This window comes from Eriocheir sinensis, chromosome 62, assembly GCF_024679095.1.
Source record: "Eriocheir sinensis breed Jianghai 21 chromosome 62, ASM2467909v1, whole genome shotgun sequence".
In the NCBI taxonomy this organism is placed as follows: Eukaryota; Metazoa; Arthropoda; class Malacostraca; order Decapoda; family Varunidae; genus Eriocheir; species Eriocheir sinensis.
In genome coordinates, this window is record NC_066570.1 from 5,276,951 (window position 1) to 5,293,533 (window position 16,583).

The 16,583-nt window shown below is 44.4% G+C and overlaps 1 protein-coding gene across 1 annotated transcript in view; it reads left to right on the forward strand.

The window, feature by feature from the left end:
* Positions 1–1,684: 1,684 nt before the first annotated feature.
* LOC126986650 (uncharacterized) overlaps positions 1,685–16,583 on the forward strand; it is a 113,388-nt gene continuing 98,489 nt past the window's right edge. The window contains exons 1-2 of the mRNA XM_050842925.1: positions 1,685–3,951; positions 9,738–9,858. Of these exons, the coding sequence (XP_050698882.1) occupies positions 2,839–3,951; positions 9,738–9,858 (1,234 nt within the window). The 5' untranslated portion in view covers positions 1,685–2,838. The remainder of the gene's footprint in view (positions 3,952–9,737; positions 9,859–16,583) is intronic.

The window sequence follows — 16,583 nt, forward strand, 5'->3', positions numbered from 1 at the left end:
ATCTAAGCTCCCCCAGGGGTGTCCCGCGCCGGGCAGCTCCGCGCGGCCCGCCACACACAACCCGCCTAATGATCTTTTCCTTATCTCCAGTAAGTTAGTGGAATAGGTACGCAAGTTTTTCCCTCTGAACGGCGTGTAAGGGAGAGTTTTTGTTTTGATCTTGTCTAGTATGGACGTGGGAAGTCTCTCCGATGGGCGTAACTTATGTAGGCTGAATAACTTATACGTTAATTTCTTGTTTTTTTTGTTTGAATGTAACTTATGGTAAAAGGTGACGGTGTTTTATTATTTTTTTACCTATGATAAAAGCTAAGGAAGGAAGGAACGTAACTCATGATGGTTTTTTTATCGTTATTTTGACGTTTCTGGTCTTTACATATAACAAAATAATGGAGATGTCTGGTTAAGATGACTTATTTCGTTCATTTTAATAGATGTTCGAAGTCTCCCCGTTATCTACTACATTATCCACGGGGAAATTATCTAAGGAAATTCTTGTTTAATCCTTTGTATATATATATTTTTTTTTTATGGATTTACAAAGGATTTCCACTTACCAATCCACCGATATTTTTGAGGATTAATTTCTCTTTGCTATCTTATTTATTTTTTTATACTCGTACTAAGATTTTAATTATGACGAAGATAATCTACATGGATATCTGTGTGTGTGTGTGTGTGTGTGTGTGTGTGTGTGTGTGTGTGTGTGTGTGTGTGTGTGTGTGTGTGTGTGTGTGTGTGTGCTCCCTTTTCTCTCCACCTGAAGCTTTTTATTAACAGTTAAGAGAACGACCAATGCTTCAGGAATGAGTCAAGTTGATCCGCTCCATAGATAACACTCCCTCCCTCCTCCCCTCTCCCCCTCTCTCACCCCTCTTCCCTTCACTCCTCTCACTCCCCTCTCACTCACCCCTTCCCTCCTCACCTCCCTATCTTACTCCCTGTCTTATCTCTCTCCTCTTTCAACACTCTCCCCCTTAATCCTTCCCCTTTCCTCCCTTCCTTACCGACCTTCACCCCTTTTATCCCTCCCCCCTTACCTCCCCTTCTTCCCTTTCTCCCTCCATGCCTCTTCCTCATTCCTCACGCTTACCTACCCCTTCCTCTCTCTCTCTCTCTCTCTCTCTCTCTCTCTCTCTCTCTCTCTCTCCTCTCTCTCTCTCTCTCTCTCACTCCTCCCTTTCTCTCTCTCTCTGTCTCCCTGCCTCCTCTCTCTCCTCTTCTCCCTTTATCTCTCTCTCTCTCTCTCTCTCTCTCTCTCTCTCTCTCTCTCTCTCTCTCTCTCTCTCATCTCTATCCTACTCTTCTCTCTCTCTCCTCCTCCTTCCCTCTACGCTCTCTCCTCCCTCACGTCCTTGCCCTTCTTATCTTCGTTATCACCCGTAAATCTTCAACCCGAAGGTGTACACTGAAGTCGTCCTGTGTTACTCTCCCTTCAGTCTGCTTGCCGTTGTGGTGGTGGCGGTGGTGTCGTGGTGGTGATGGTGGTGGGGATTGTGGCGTACGGGGTGTCTGTCGAGGTGGTGATGGGAGGGTTCGTTGGGGGAGTGTGTGTGTGTGTGTGTGTGTGTGTGTGTGTGTGTGTGTGTGTTTGCTTCTAGTTGATTGTTTTAGATTGTCAAGATCATTCATTCATTCATTTATTTTATTTATTTATTCTCTCTCTCTCTCTCTCTCTCTCTCTCTCTCTCTCTCTCTCTCTCTCTCTCTCTCTCTCTCTCTCTCAGCCATGAAGTCAGTCTGGCTGGGTCCTATCGAGAGTTCCCAGGCCCTAGCGCTGCCCAATCCTATTTAACGTATACATAATATCTGATACACAATTCCAAAGAGTACGTAGATGACACATGAGGGAGAGTGATGTACTGGGGGTGATGCGGAAGTGCTGGGAAGAGGTTCGGGCCACACTCACACAGACTTCATATATGTGTTGGACTATAGTTCGAAGCATCATTTAGTCAGATCAGATCATCGCTGAATCATCCGTGCATCTCCATCTCCTGACAGTATCTCGGTCGCTGAATGGGAAGGGAGTGTGAGGTTAAGGCTGGAGTGTTCGGTTCTAAGGGGGATGTGAGGTTGAGGCTGGAGTGTTCGGTTGTAAGGGGGATGTGAGGTTGAGGCTGTAGTGCTCGGTTCTAAGGGGGATGTGAGGTTGAGGCTGGAGTGTTCGGTTCTAAGGGGGATGTGAGGTTGAGGCTGTAGTGTGAATTTGACGCTTTTAACTCGAGTGAAATATCATTTAGTACATCCAACGACCGTCTTGGGGAGGAGGAATTGTGTCTAACTGTGTACGAACGGTGTGATAATATGTCTCGGAAACTGACAAGAGGATAAACTATGAAGTGTACTAATACGTGGAAATGACAAGGAAAATTTATAGCATGTCGGCGGGGAACGTACGTAGAAAAGTGTAACGTGTTTGACAGTATAACGTTGAATAAGTCAGTGGAACACGAACGGGATGAGAAGGTGAAGGTGGAGAAATAACGTTAGATATGACAAGCGAACGGCAAACTACGAATTGAGTCATCATATAGTGTTTGACGGTTATTACATCAATGGGAAAGAAATGGAAGGAGGAGAATTAGGTGTGTTCGATGATTTGAAGGCGAGAGAAGTAACGTTAGATAGAGTGAGCGATCTGAGAACTACATAAATAAGAAGTGCATTGTGTTAGACGGTAACGTGTTATAAGTCAATAGAAAACGGATGGAAGGAGGGGTAATTGTGTTAAACTCTGAAGGTGAGAGACGCAACGTTAAGGATGGCAAGCGAACGGGGAACAACGTAAGGAGAAAGTGCATTGTGATTGACGCTTAATAAATCAAAGAGAAACAAATGGAAGGAGGCGAGGTAGGTCTGCGCTACCCCTTGGATGCGAGAGACGTACCGTTAAGGATGGCGAGCGAGCATCAGGAGGAACTGAACTGCGTGAGGCGTGAGCAAGTGTCGTGGCGGCGGCGTCCAGTGTCGTGCGAGGTGGTGCTGAGCGTCATCCACGAGGAGGAATCGGTGACCCTGAGGCAGCAGAGGAACCACGAGCATGAAGGCGGCAGGGAAGAGCATCAGCAGCATAGCGATAGGCGGGGCCGCTCATACAGCTGGTGCGTGAGCCGGAAGGCGGACGCGGCGGCTATTCTGGAGGCGGGGAGAAGAGACGCGGAGCTGAGGGAGGAAGCGGAGAGGAGAGATACACTAACTAGACAAGACATGGGAGGAGAGACACCGGCGAGGGAAGAGGTGGAGAGAGGAGATGCTGCACTGAGAGACGTAGAGGGAGGAGATGCATCAATGGACTCTCAGATTAACAGACGCGAAGAAAACGAAGATGCTGCACAGGGTAACCAAGGCAGAGGCACAGCGGAGACCAAAGACAACACACAGAGTACAGAATATGATACAACCCACCCCAGTAACGACCCTTCTCGACATTCCTTCCACGAGATATCACCACCATTGCACCCGGACCCGCATCCTGACCCTCCGTACCCAGCCCTGCACGCACGCACGCCTTCCCTCACCCGCCGCTGGTCCCACAACGCCCAGGTGACGGCACAGGCGAGGGGCAGCGCATACCCTACCCTACACACACCGCACCTCACGCCGGGCACACACAAGCGATCGTGGCTGCGAGGACGGTCATACTCCCTTAGCAATATCAGCACAGAGGACTTGGATGCCTCACAAAACACCTCCCTGCACAACGCCACTCATAAAAGGGGCGTCATAAGAATGAACTCTGTCCCTGATTATGCCTCAATGCTCCCCGCGCCTGACCCTCCTCCCGCCGGCACTCCGCAGCCTAAAGTCCTCCACAAGACCAAGAGTATGGAGCAGCTGCTGGCCAAGGGCGGGAAATACCTCCAGCGCGCTCTGCCCTCCTTCGCCCGCCTGAGTGGGCTGAGGAGGGCCAAGTCAGACTGGAACCTTCACACGCTAGATGACCTGCAGGTATATTTGGGGACACACACACACACACACACACACACACACATCAGTGAAATCGAAGTAAAGTACCCACAGAGGCGATTGTACAGAGAGAGAGAGAGAGAGAGAGAGAGAGAGAGAGAGAGAGAGAGAGAGAGAGAGAGAGAGAGAGAGTTTCGACAGCATCTACATCTATTTATTGTCGTCCTTTCCTGCTCCCTGGCGTTGTTGTTGAGCAGTGACTTAGCAGGAGTAGGAGAGGAGGACAACAGGGCGAGGCAGACGGTCAGACCTTCCCTCGCTATCAAGAGACGGCTCGCTGATAGCACAGGGAAATGTTGAGACCGAGAAAGACCCATAAGGGAACTAAGCGATAAGGTGTACAGGGTTAACGTGGTATTGGCGCCAGTGTAGGACGTCATTACTTCACTGATCTTTATCCTCTGACTCGTCTTTTTACGTGACATCGCGGTAGCAACATAAGGAAGGGCTGGGCGGGAGGAAGACCACATAAGCGAAATAAACGATAAAGTGTATCGAGTTAGATAGATAGACAGTTAGATAGATAGATATATTGATAGATAAGTTTATTGACCACAGAATTTTTAGGTGACATCGCGGTAGCAACATAAGGAAGGGCTGGGCGGGAGGAAGACCACATAAGCGAAATAAACGATAAAGTGTATAGGGTTAGATAGATAGATAGATAGATAGATAGATATATTGATAGATAAGCTTATTGACCACAGAATTTTTAGGTGACATCGCGGTAGCAACATAAGGAAGGGCTGGGCGGGAGGAAGACCACATAAGCGAAATAAACGATGAAGTGTATAGGGTTAAATAGATAGACAGACAGATAGACAGATAGATAGATTGAGAGATAAGCTTATTGACCACAGAATTACATATTTATCACATATCAAAATAACAAGAAAACATATAAAAGAAGAGAGAGAGAGAGAGAGAGAGAGAGAGAGAGAGAGAGAGAGAGAGAGAGAGAGAGAGAGAGAGAGAGAGAGAGAATTGTAACTCCCATAACACAGAGTCGGGCCGCGGCCAACCTTCGGATAAAATTACATATGCAATTTAGATTCCTGTAAGTCGCTTTGGGTCCGAGTCCCGAACAAGAATCTGGCTCAAGAAAGGGTAATATTTTTTCCGCCGAGAGTAAGTAATTAGAACGTTGACACTGGTGTTTATTGCATTACATAAACACACACACACACACACACACACACACACACACACACACACACACACACACACACTTGAAGACGACAAATGTGTGTGTGTGTGTGTGTGTGTGTGTGTGTGTGTGTGTGTGTGTGTGTGTGTGAGTGCGGATAATACAGACAGACAAAAATGTGAAGAATCAGAGAGACAGACAGACAGACACAGGCAGAAAAGTGGAGACAGACAGACTGATAACCTTAAATAAATTGCTCGTTTGTTTTTGTTTGCGTTCTCTCTCTCTCTCTCTCTCTCTCTCTCTCTCTCTCTCTCTCTCTCTCTCTCTCTCTATCTTCCCAGGTCACTATTGAATTACTCTTTTATGTTTCTTCCTTTTTTTTTGTTACCTCTTTTGTTAACCTTCTTTGTTTACCTTTTTTGTCTACTCTTTTTTGTTGACCTTCGTTTCCCTTCCCCTCACCCGCGATGCAAACCAGGTGGCGACGTGACCCTTCATTTGTTCCCCTTCCCCCCCGACCTTTGTTCCGCGAGGCAGCCCTGTGTTATGAATTGGTGGGGGAGGAGGAGGAGGAGGAGGAGGAGGAGAAGGAGGAGGAGGTGGTGTTGGTGTTGGTAGTTAAGTAAAAAGTAGGAAGGAAGGAGAAGGAAAAATCAAAGAACAAAATAAAATGAAAACGTTAGGGAAGCTCAGAAGAAGAAGAACAAGAACAAGAATTACAACAAAAAGACGAGAAAGAAAAAGAAGAAAATTAAGAAAAGGAGAAGAAAAAGTAGAATTAAGAGAAAAAGAAAAATGAGTAGAAGAAAAAACAAACAACAACAACAAGAACAAGTACAGGAGCAAGAAGAGGAAGGGGAAAAGGAGGATGAGGAGAAAGAAGAAGAAGAAGAAGAAGAAGAAGAAGAAGAAGAAGAAGAGGAGGAGGAGGAGGAGGAGGATTAATTGTGATTGTGGAGTAGTGATAAAGAAAGATGATAATGGAGGTGGAGATAGGAGAAAGAAGGTCAGGAGAAGTGAGGAAGGAACAAAAATGGAAGTGAAGGGAAGGAGGACAATGGAGGAAGAAGGGGAAGAGGAGGAGGAGGAGGAAGAGGAAGACAGAGGAAGGAAAGATGATGATGAAGATACTAATAATATCAATAGTAGTAGTGAAAGAGTAGGTTAAGAAGAGGAGGAGGAGGAGGAGAGAAAGAAGAAGAGGAAGAAGAAGAATGGATGAAGTATACGAGAATAAAGGTTTGATTTGAACTAATGATGATGGAAGGGAAGAGGAGGAGGAGGAGGAGGAGGAGGAGGAGGAATGGGAGGGGAAGAAAGCCTGGTTGAAAGGGATGGAAGGAGAGAGAGAGAGAGAGAGAGAGAAAGAGAGGCAGCTAGTGAGTCCACACCTGGGCAAGGGCGGGGGTGGGGGGGGCTGAGGGAGGGGAATTACCTAACACCTTATCACACACAAGTTGTAACGCTCCTCTGCTCTCTTATCTTCGCCTCTCCTCGACCCTGTGTTACACCTCTCTTTGATTTTCTTGTTCTTGTTCTTCCTATTTTGTTGTTGTTCTTTTTCTTCTACTCATCTTTGTTTTTCTTTTAATTCTAGTTTTTCTTCTATTTTTTTCTTAATTTTCTTCTTTTTCTTCCTCTTCTTTTTGTTCTCATCCTCGTTTTTGTTGTAATTCTTGTTCTTGTTCTCTTTTTCCTTCTTCTTCCTCTTCTTGTTCTTCTTCTTCTGAGCTTCCCTAACGTTTTCATTTTTTTTTTCCTTCTCCTTCATTCTGCTGTTTACACCACTGCCACCACCACCACCACCTCCTTCCTTCCCTATGCTTTCATATTTAAAACTGTATTTCTTTTTATTTAGCTGGTTCTTCATCTTCTTCCTCGTTCTCTTTCTTCACTTATTTTTATATTCTCTTGGTCTTCCTTTCTTATTTATAACTTATTTATAACATACATGCCCCCCTTCCTCGGTTCCCCCACCACACACATACACACACACACACACACATACACACACACAGGTAGGTCGTCGCCAGGTGTCCCGTGACAGGCATGGGCCATCGGGGCGGGAAAAGTAAGCAATAAGGAGGCGCGTGGTGCTCGTTATGGTAATGCCCGGCCCTAATAGTGTGGGTGCGGGGTGGGGCGGGCGGGGAGCTGGGCATTGGGCGGAGCGGTGGGCGGGGACGGGTGGCGGGATGCGGGCGGCGGGCGAGGCGGTGCGGGGTGCTTGAGTCGGTATTCTCAGACGCCTCCACGAAGAAGGGTCAAATTACCACCAGGGTCATAAGAGTACCTCTGGAAATGACCACAACCCTACTAAAGCCTTGTCAAATATCATCACCCTCATAAAATAATTGCCTAAGTCATTTTTCAGTGATTTCCAGGTTTTTGTCTAGAGCTTACATCAATTTTTCAACATGTGATGCCCATTTTTGTATAGTTGCCTTCTTCATTCAGGGTTTGAGTGTTCTAGAATTTACCTTTTCATTTCTGCCTCAACCTTAAGCCACATGAGATGATGATGGTTCTTTTTTGACTTCCTGTAATGTAGAAAATAATGACTTAGGAGCTTTGTTTATGAAGGTGACGATATGTGTGCGTGAGCGCCGAAATGTTTAAGAATATATCCCTTGGTGTGTCTGCCTGGCCCGGGGTGGTGTGGCTGGACGCTCGGAGGGAATCGCACGAGGACAGTTTGCATGTTGATATTGATTTCATTGTTTATTTATTATTTCATTTGCTTATTGATGGTATTTATTGCATGATGAGTTTGTTCATATATTTTATTTATCATATTTATATATTGACGTTATTATTTTTTTTTTCTGGATGAGAATGGATGGATTTCCTTGTGATTCAAAAGTCCAAAATGCACAAATACTTCCCTTTACTTTTACCTACAGACATAATTAGACGCAATATATACTTGGGAACATAGTTAAGTAGGTAGAAATATGCATCTCATTGATATGTACTCGGATATGACTTATACATAATTATTCTCGTGCATACATGTCTACTTACACACACACACACACACACACACACACACACACACACACACACACACACACACACACACACACACACACACACTAATATGTTTACATTTTTCTTCGCCCGCTGCATTGCTCCTTCACAGTACCTTATCTTTTGGGGTTATTTGTGTGGCAAGATATCAACGCTATCTTCAATCCAGAGTTAGGTTGTCATTATCTCTCTCTCTCTCTCTCTCTCTCTCTCTCTCTCTCGCTCTCTCGCTCTCTCGCTCTCTATTTATATTTATGTATTTATCTCCTTTTTTTGTTCATTTATCATATGTATTAATCTATTTATTATCTATTTTTATTTTATTTTATTTTTTCTTGCCCTCTTTTAATGTAGTTGTAGTAGTAGGAGTAGTAGTAGTAGTGGTGCTAGTAATAGTAGTAGTAGTAGTAGTAGAAGTAGCTTTTGTAGTAATAGTAGTAACATTAGTAGCAGCAGCAGTAGTAGTAGTAGTAGTAGTAGTAGTAGTAGTAGTAGTAGTACCCTCAGCAGCAGTAGTAGTAGTTGTTGTTGTTGGTGTTGTTGTTGTTGTTGTTGTTGTTGGTGGTGGTGGTGGTGGTGGTGGTGGTGGTGTTGTGTTGTTGTTGTTGTTGTTGTTGTTGTTGTTGTTATTGCTCTAGTACTTCCTCCTACGCCTCGTTTTCTTTCCCTTTCTAATCACTTACACGAGACAAAAAAGCGTAATGGGCGCCCTTTGCCTCCTAATGTGCCGCTTCCGCCCCGCGCAACAGTTCCTCTCGGCTTCTTGCAACCCTAATGATCCGCGCTACTTTTATTTTTCCTTTTTTTGGTTTACGTTCACCGCGCGCGCCCGGACACACACACACACACACACACACACACACACACACACACACACACACACACACACACACACACACACACACACACACTCATTATTTTCTTTATCTCTCCTTATCTTCATACAGTGACTAAGGCTTACTATAAATATGTGTGTGTGTGTGTGTGTGTGTGTGTTTGCATTTTCCTATTTTCTCTTCCTTATATGAAAGCTACTATTTTATTTTAAGAACATAATCGCACCAATTTTAAAGGTTCCATTTTTAGAAATCAACAGTTCCCTTAAGATACGATACGTTATTTATTCATTTACTTATTTATTTACCTTATTAATTTCTTTCTTTATTTCTGCGTTCCCAAAGACTCGCTGACTAACCTGCTTCATTTCTCCATCATTGATTTACTCTATATTATTTATTCAATCATTCCTATTTTTCCCAAGACTTCCTGACTAACTCCGTCTCTCTGTTTTAAATTGCAATACGTTATTCCTTTATTTCATGTGTTCCCCAAGACTTGCTGAGTAACACCTCCCATCTCTCCGTCTTCGAGTTACCATACGTTATTTATTCATTCATTTCTGAATTTCCCAAGACTTGCTTCTCCTTCCTTATCGTACGTTATTTATGTACTTAAGTGTGTCCCAAGATCTGCTAACGCCTTCCCTCTGTCCGTCCTTAAGTTACCCCACGTTATTCATTCTTCTATTTTCCGTGTTCCCGAAGACTTGCTGACTAACCCTCTCTCTCTCTCTCTCTCTCTCCCCCAGCAGGGCGGCGGCAGCCCCGGGCCGGCCTCGCGGCGGAACAGCAACTCCCTGCGGCACTGCGACTCCCTGGAGAACGTGTGTGACGGGCCGCCCTTCACCGAGCAGCTGGAGAATGGACTTGGTGAGTTGGCCTTCCAAGGGTTACGTTTTCTCTTTCACTCACCTGAGCCGCTGCGTTAAGAGGCTATCACACCGGGCAAATTTTCCGTGGATCTTCAGTCAAACCACGATTTCCGCTGGCGTGGTTCTCATATTTCCGAGGTTTTCTGACGTGTCCACGATCTTTCAAAACTACGGTAGATTTCACCGAAGGACGACGGTATTACTCATCATCTTCATCAGCAGCAATAACAACAAACAATTGAGAACCACGCCAGCGGAAATCGTGGTTTGGCTGAAGATCCACGGAAAATATGCCCAGTGTGATAGCCCCTTTACCTGGAGTGCTGAGGGAAGGAGACACACTTGGCTTCTTTATTGTAGATCATCGGTTATTCGGTATTCTTTTTTTAATTATTTCTTGCGTTTACTTTTCTTCTGATTCACTCTTCTTGCGTATTTCTTGCCTGCTGTAGAGTGAAGAAGACCAACCTTGCCTTTTCCTCTTCTCTCTTCGTATTCTATCTTTTTTAGTATTTCTTACGTTTACTTTTCTTCTAATTCACTCTTCTTGCATATTTCTTGCTTATTGTAGAGTGAAGAAGACCCAGCTTTTGTCTTCCTCTTCACCGTTGTTTACTTTTTCTTGTTTTCTTTTCTTCGTCTTATTTTTCCTTGCATGTTTCTTGTGTATTGAAGAGTGAAGAAGACAGATAGATTAAGTGCATGAGGTATGGTGAGTTATTGAATGGTGGTGGTGGTGAGTGTGATGTTGAGTGTTGCGTGGTGTTGAGTGCGTTTTGGTGTTGCGTGATGTTGAGTGTGTGGGCAGGTGAGTGGGGGCATTCGAGGGCAGGACAGGTGAAGGATATGTCGGCAGGCGCGGCGCGAGGGGAACACCTTCAGCCCCTCAATAACTAATGGCCCTTGTTGTGTGTGGGCCGCGCCGCCTCACCCCTCCTCGCCCTCCCAGCCACCTCCTCCCCCTCCACCAGCACCTCTGACCTGCATTCACGGGGGGACGGGGGAGGGAGAGGGGAGAGGGGCAGATCAGTCTTTTTGGCTATCATTTCCGTAACCAACAAGAACAACAATATCTGCTTCATTTTGTGTTTTCTTTGTATTATATTCTTAGTTTTTGCAACATTTTTAAGTAATAATCGCGATAATCATAAACTCATGACCATCAATAACAACAACATATCTGCCTTGTCTCAATTTGTTTTTAATTACATGTATTAATTTTAATTTTTACAGTAATCGTTTTTTCGTAATATTATCGGTAATAATTAACTCATAACCAACAACATCAATAAAAACACCTCTGCTCTGCCTCAATTTGTTCTTTTTATTACATTTCTCAACACAGAAGCGAAGGAAGGAACAAAGTTATCATCGTTCCTTTCCTCTAAAAGACTACGATAATTTTTCCACTTCAAACGGCTACACGTGTACAGTTATTTGGGCTCTGTGTGCACCAAATTGTACGCACCTTTCCAATCAGCATCCACTCGTATCACGGAAAATAAGGTCGCAGATGTACGGTATAAAAAATATCTATTCTCTATCTCTTTTTCTTCCTCTAATATCTTTCCTTTCCATTTTTTTTTTTTTTTTAATTATCCTCCTCTTCCCGTTTTTCCGTCTCCTCTCGTGATGGACTCTGCTACTAATGAACGTGAAGGAAAATGCTACGTTCTGATTGGCGGGAAAAAAATGTTCCTCGTGCTCCCATTGGTCGCTGGAAGAAAGTGTTTGATTGACTTTTGTGTGACGGCCGTGTGTGTGTGTGTGTGTGTGTGTGTGTGTGTGTGTGTGTGTGTGTTGATTGTCTGTATAGCGAGAGAGAGAGAGAGAGAGAGAGATAATGAGGTTAGGTGAGGTTAGGTTCACAGGAGCTGTCTTGTATTACCTTACCGACCTCTTGCAGACTCCGTGTTATGATCCTCTTCCTCCTCCTCCTCCTCCTCCTCCTCCTCCTCTTTTTTATATCCCTATTTCTCCTAATTGGGAAGGAACAAGGGCAAGGATTAGCATTTGTATTTCTCTCTTCTTCCTTATGTAATTCCTCTTCTCTCCTCCTCCTCCTCCTCCTCCTCCTCCTCCTCCTCCTCCTCCTTCTCCTCCACTCTTTATATCCCTTTTTATCTTCTTATTTTGAAGGGAAGGAACAAAGGACAAGATTTAGCATTTATATTATTTTCCCCTTTATGTTATTCCTCTATTTCTTCTTTTTTTATCCTCCTCCTCCTTCTCTCCTCTTTATCTTCCTTTTCATCTTTCTATTTTGAAGGAAAGGAAGAAGGGATAAGATTTAGCATTTGTATTCCTCTCATCTACCTCATGTCATTCTCTCCTCCTCCTCCTCCTCCTCCTCCTCTTTCTCCACCTCCATTATCTCCCCTATCCTCCTCCTTCCCCTTTTTCCTCCTCTAACTTATAAGGGAAGGAAGAAGGGCAAGGCTTAGCACTTGTATTCTTTTCTTCTGCTTCATGTTTTTCCTCCTCCTCCTCCTCCTTCTCCTCCTCCTCCTCCTCCTCCTCCTGGCCGGGGACGAGGATGGGTTAACCTGATATCTGGTCGCTTCCTATTCCGTCCACTCTCGTAATGACACCCAGGCCGCCACGCCCTTCCTCTCTCTCTCTCTCTCTCTCTCTCTCTCTCTCTCTCTCGCTCTCTCTCTCTCTGTGTTGTGTGTGTGTGTGTTCTGTAGAAGGTTGATAAGTAGATACGTTTGAGAGAGAGAGAGAGAGAGAGAGAGAGAGAGAGAGAGAGAGAGAGAGAGAGAGAGAGAGAGAGAGAGAGAGAGAGAGAGAGAGAGAGAGAGAGAGAGAGAGAGAGAGAGAGAGAGAGAGATTTTCTGCTACACTTTGGCCCTTGACCTTCGAACTCAAGAATATACTTGGCTTGGTTATGTCACGAGTTTTATGCAGAGAGAGAGAGAGAGAGAGAGAGAGAGAGAGAGAGAGAGAGAGAGAGAGAGATTTTCTGCTACACTTTGGCCCTGGTCCTTCGAACTCAAGAATATACTTGGCTTTGTTCTGTCACGAGTTTTCTTCAGAGAGAGAGAGAGAGAGAGAGAGAGAGAGAGAGAGAGAGAGAAAGGCAAATTAACACACACACACACACATGCAGACAGCCCCCCCCCCCCTCCCCACACACACACACATACACTCAGGGCCCCTCCCCATACAAACAAACAAACAAACAAATACACAAAGAACCGTAAAAATGAAAAAAAAAACACGTAGAAATATGCAATTCATTCACACAACAATGGAACACGGACAAAGAGAGAGAGAGAGAGAGAGAGAACATACAGACGCGTAGACTGAAGAAGATAGAGAGATAGGAAGAGATAGAGACACCTTGATAGATAGATAGACTTTGTAATATAGACGCATAAAAAGAGAAAGACAGAGATAGAAAATGATAGATGGATAGAATCATACACACTGGATGAGAGAGAGAGAGAGAGAGAGAGAGAGAGAGAAATGATATAGATAGATAGATACAGATGAATGGACGAAGCTAAAGAGAGAAACATTGCTATTGATAGATAGATAGATAGATAGATAGATAGACAAATAGACAGACAGAGGGAAGGAGATAATAAAAGATTGAAAAACATATAAATAGAAAAATAGACAGATACTGATAAGAGAAGGCATTACAAACATATAGAGAAGGACGGATAGATCGACAGATAGATAGATTGATAGATAGATAAGTCCACAATAGTTCTTTTTTTTTTTGTTTTGTTTTTGTTGCTGTTGTTGTTCCGGAAGTGGGCGGGCGTCGAGCCTTTCACGTCTATATTTATTTGTGTTTATTTTTTTTGTGCTCTGAAAATATAAATTGGACAAGTGTACGTAAATGTGTGTGTGTGTGTGTGTGTGTGTGTGTGTGTGTGTGTGTGATACATCTACGCATCCTCCCCAGCCGCTAGTTGCGTAACGGGTGCCGGCGGGGGAGGCAAACTGGGGAGAGTTCAACTGGTAACACTGCCTCGGGGGTGCTGGGGGAGGCAAGGGGGAGGAGGAGAGGAGGAGGGGGAGGCGTGGTGATGGGTGGTGGGGAAGGGGAGGCAGGGGGAGGAGCTGGAGGAGGAGGAAAAGGAAGGGTGCCGGGGTGGAGAGGTGAAAGATAGAGGGTGACGGGAGGGGAAGGGAGGGAGGAGGAAGAGAGAAGGTGACAGAAGGAAGGAGGAGAAAGGGAGCAAGGGTGGAGGGGCAGAAGAGAGAGGATGACGGGAGGGTGAGTAGGAGGAGGAGGAGTGACGGGAGGGGGACGGGAGGGGGAGGAAGGGTGTGTCGAGGTGTGCAGCGTGTAGGGTGTCGGGTGTCCGCAGGTAGTGTGACGTACACTCTTGCTTCCCCCGTCAGTGTATGTGTTTGTGTGTTTGCGTGTGTGTGTTGCTGTGTACCTGTGTGTTGGCCGCCTCTTGGAAATACTGTATTGCTACCCAGGCGCATGTTGTCACTGGTGTTCATGTTGGGTATTGATATGTGGAGTGTTGCTGGGATGTGGTATTTGCGTTGTGAAGAGCTATAGTAATGTTGTCTGTGATGTGGCCTCCGTGATATCAAGTGTTGCAGTGATGTGTTCCTCGTGATGTGTAGTACTGCATTGATGTGGTGTTTGCATTGAAAAGTTCGGCAGTGATGTGGTCTTTTTGTTGTGGAGTATTGCAGTGATGTGGTTTCTGTGATGTCAAGGCTGTGTCGATAAGGTCTGCATCTATAGTAAGGTCAGAATCGCCTCTAACTTATACCTTGCCAGAAACCTAGATTAACCTTTCCTGACCTGCGTTACTGTGCTGTGTATTGTGTTGTGTCATGACGATAGAAAGAGCATAGAGGAGAAAAATATATGAAAATTGATAAAGCGGATGGTGATGATGATGATGATTCTTGTGTGAGGGCGCTCTGTAAAGTAAGGTAAGTAACATTTCCTGTACTTTATTATGTTTTCTTTATCTCATTATGCAACGGTTATCTTGATCTTGTTTTCCTTTATTTTCCTTCTGCTGTTACGATGAAGTTGGTGTCGACACTTTGTGATAACAGCCGCCGGTGGTTTTTTTTCTTTTTTATTTGTTATGAAACCACTGACTGGGGAAAAGTAGAGCAGACAGACAGACACACAAATAGACTAACAGATAAAGACACACATTGAGACAGACATATAGAGGGACAAACACACTAACACCCACACCCACACCCACACACCCACACCCACACACAAACACACAATAATATATAAAAACATGAAAACAAGCAAGCATTCACCCTTCGATTTCTTATTACAAAAAAAAGGATAAAGATAAAAAACGATAAAAAGATATCTTAAATCCCCTGCCGCTTCAAGGAAGAGATAAAACAAAGACTAGCAAAAAAAAGTCTTATCTTTACTATCATTCACATTAAATAGAGATAATATGACAGTGTTGTAATATGCGTGTATCGTGACTCCCACATGTTGATAAGGACAGGTCGGGCGGCAAACGGTGACCTAAAAGTGACTCAGTACATCAGTTTTATTATGTCAGGTGAACAAGACGGAGGATATCGTGGTCAGCCAAAACGTTAGAGGGAGAGAAAACGGAAGGAAAAATATGTTGGCTGAAATGTTAGGGAGTGGAGTGTTGTGAAGCATACGAATCAGTGCATCAGTATTCTTGGGTTGAGGTGAAGGAGACGAAGGAAAACGTGAGCAGTCGAATTGTTATATAGAGAGAAAACAGGAAGGAAAGTATGGTGGTTGAAGTGTTACGGAGTGGAGTTTTGTGAACCATGCGAGTCAGTACATCAGTATTCTTAGGTTGAGGTGAAGGAGACGAAGGAAAACGTGATCAGTCGAAACGTTAAAGAAATAAAAAGAGAAGAAAAAAATATGGTGGCTGAAGTGTTAGGGAGTGAAAAAGTGTGAATTTAATGAGTCAGTCCTTCAGGTCTCTGGTGGCGTGGACGAGAGGCAGGAAAGTCGTGTTCAGTTGCGAAGTTAATGAGATAAGAACGAATAAAAAGTATGGTGGCTTTAGTGTTACGTAGCGAAACAGAGTTAAGCGTAAAGTCCAACAGCCTGAATGTGACGAAGCCCAACTGTGGAAAATGTGAAATACTCGCATTGTCAAGCCTATCACAAGTACATACATATAAAAACACGATAATTAAAGCTAACTAAGCCTAACACCACATGCTAACTTGAGGATTAAATGATACGTGGCGAAAGACGTGAAAAAATGGACGAGATGAAATATAAGAGTTGTCTAGTGAAGAAAAAAATGGTCCCCGGGCCAGGAAGAAGCGTGACATTTAACTTACGATCACCCCGAGCGACCCCTGTGGGAATGAGGTCCGTCTATTTCGACATTTATACACGCTCATTCTTCAACATTTCTGCGCCCAAGGACACGTATTTGACAATTCTTTCGTAAGAGTTGTGGGCATTTCCAGGGGTAGTTTTATAACCCTGGTGGGAGTATGATCCTTCTTCTGTATCTTGAACCTAAAAAAGCACTCATTAGAACTCGAGTGATCTCCTTTTCGGCCTTTGGAAATAGTTGATGTGAAGGGTTGTAGCGTCCAGGAATACTGACCTCAAAGCCGCCAAGCCCTCCCACGCCAGGACGTCACGGAAAGTGTTATGTAAAACCTTCATTCGGCGCGTGCTTGAGGGGGGCGAGGGAAGAAAATAATATATAATTGTCTAAAGCTGAAGTATTGCAATCTTCGCTCGTCTTA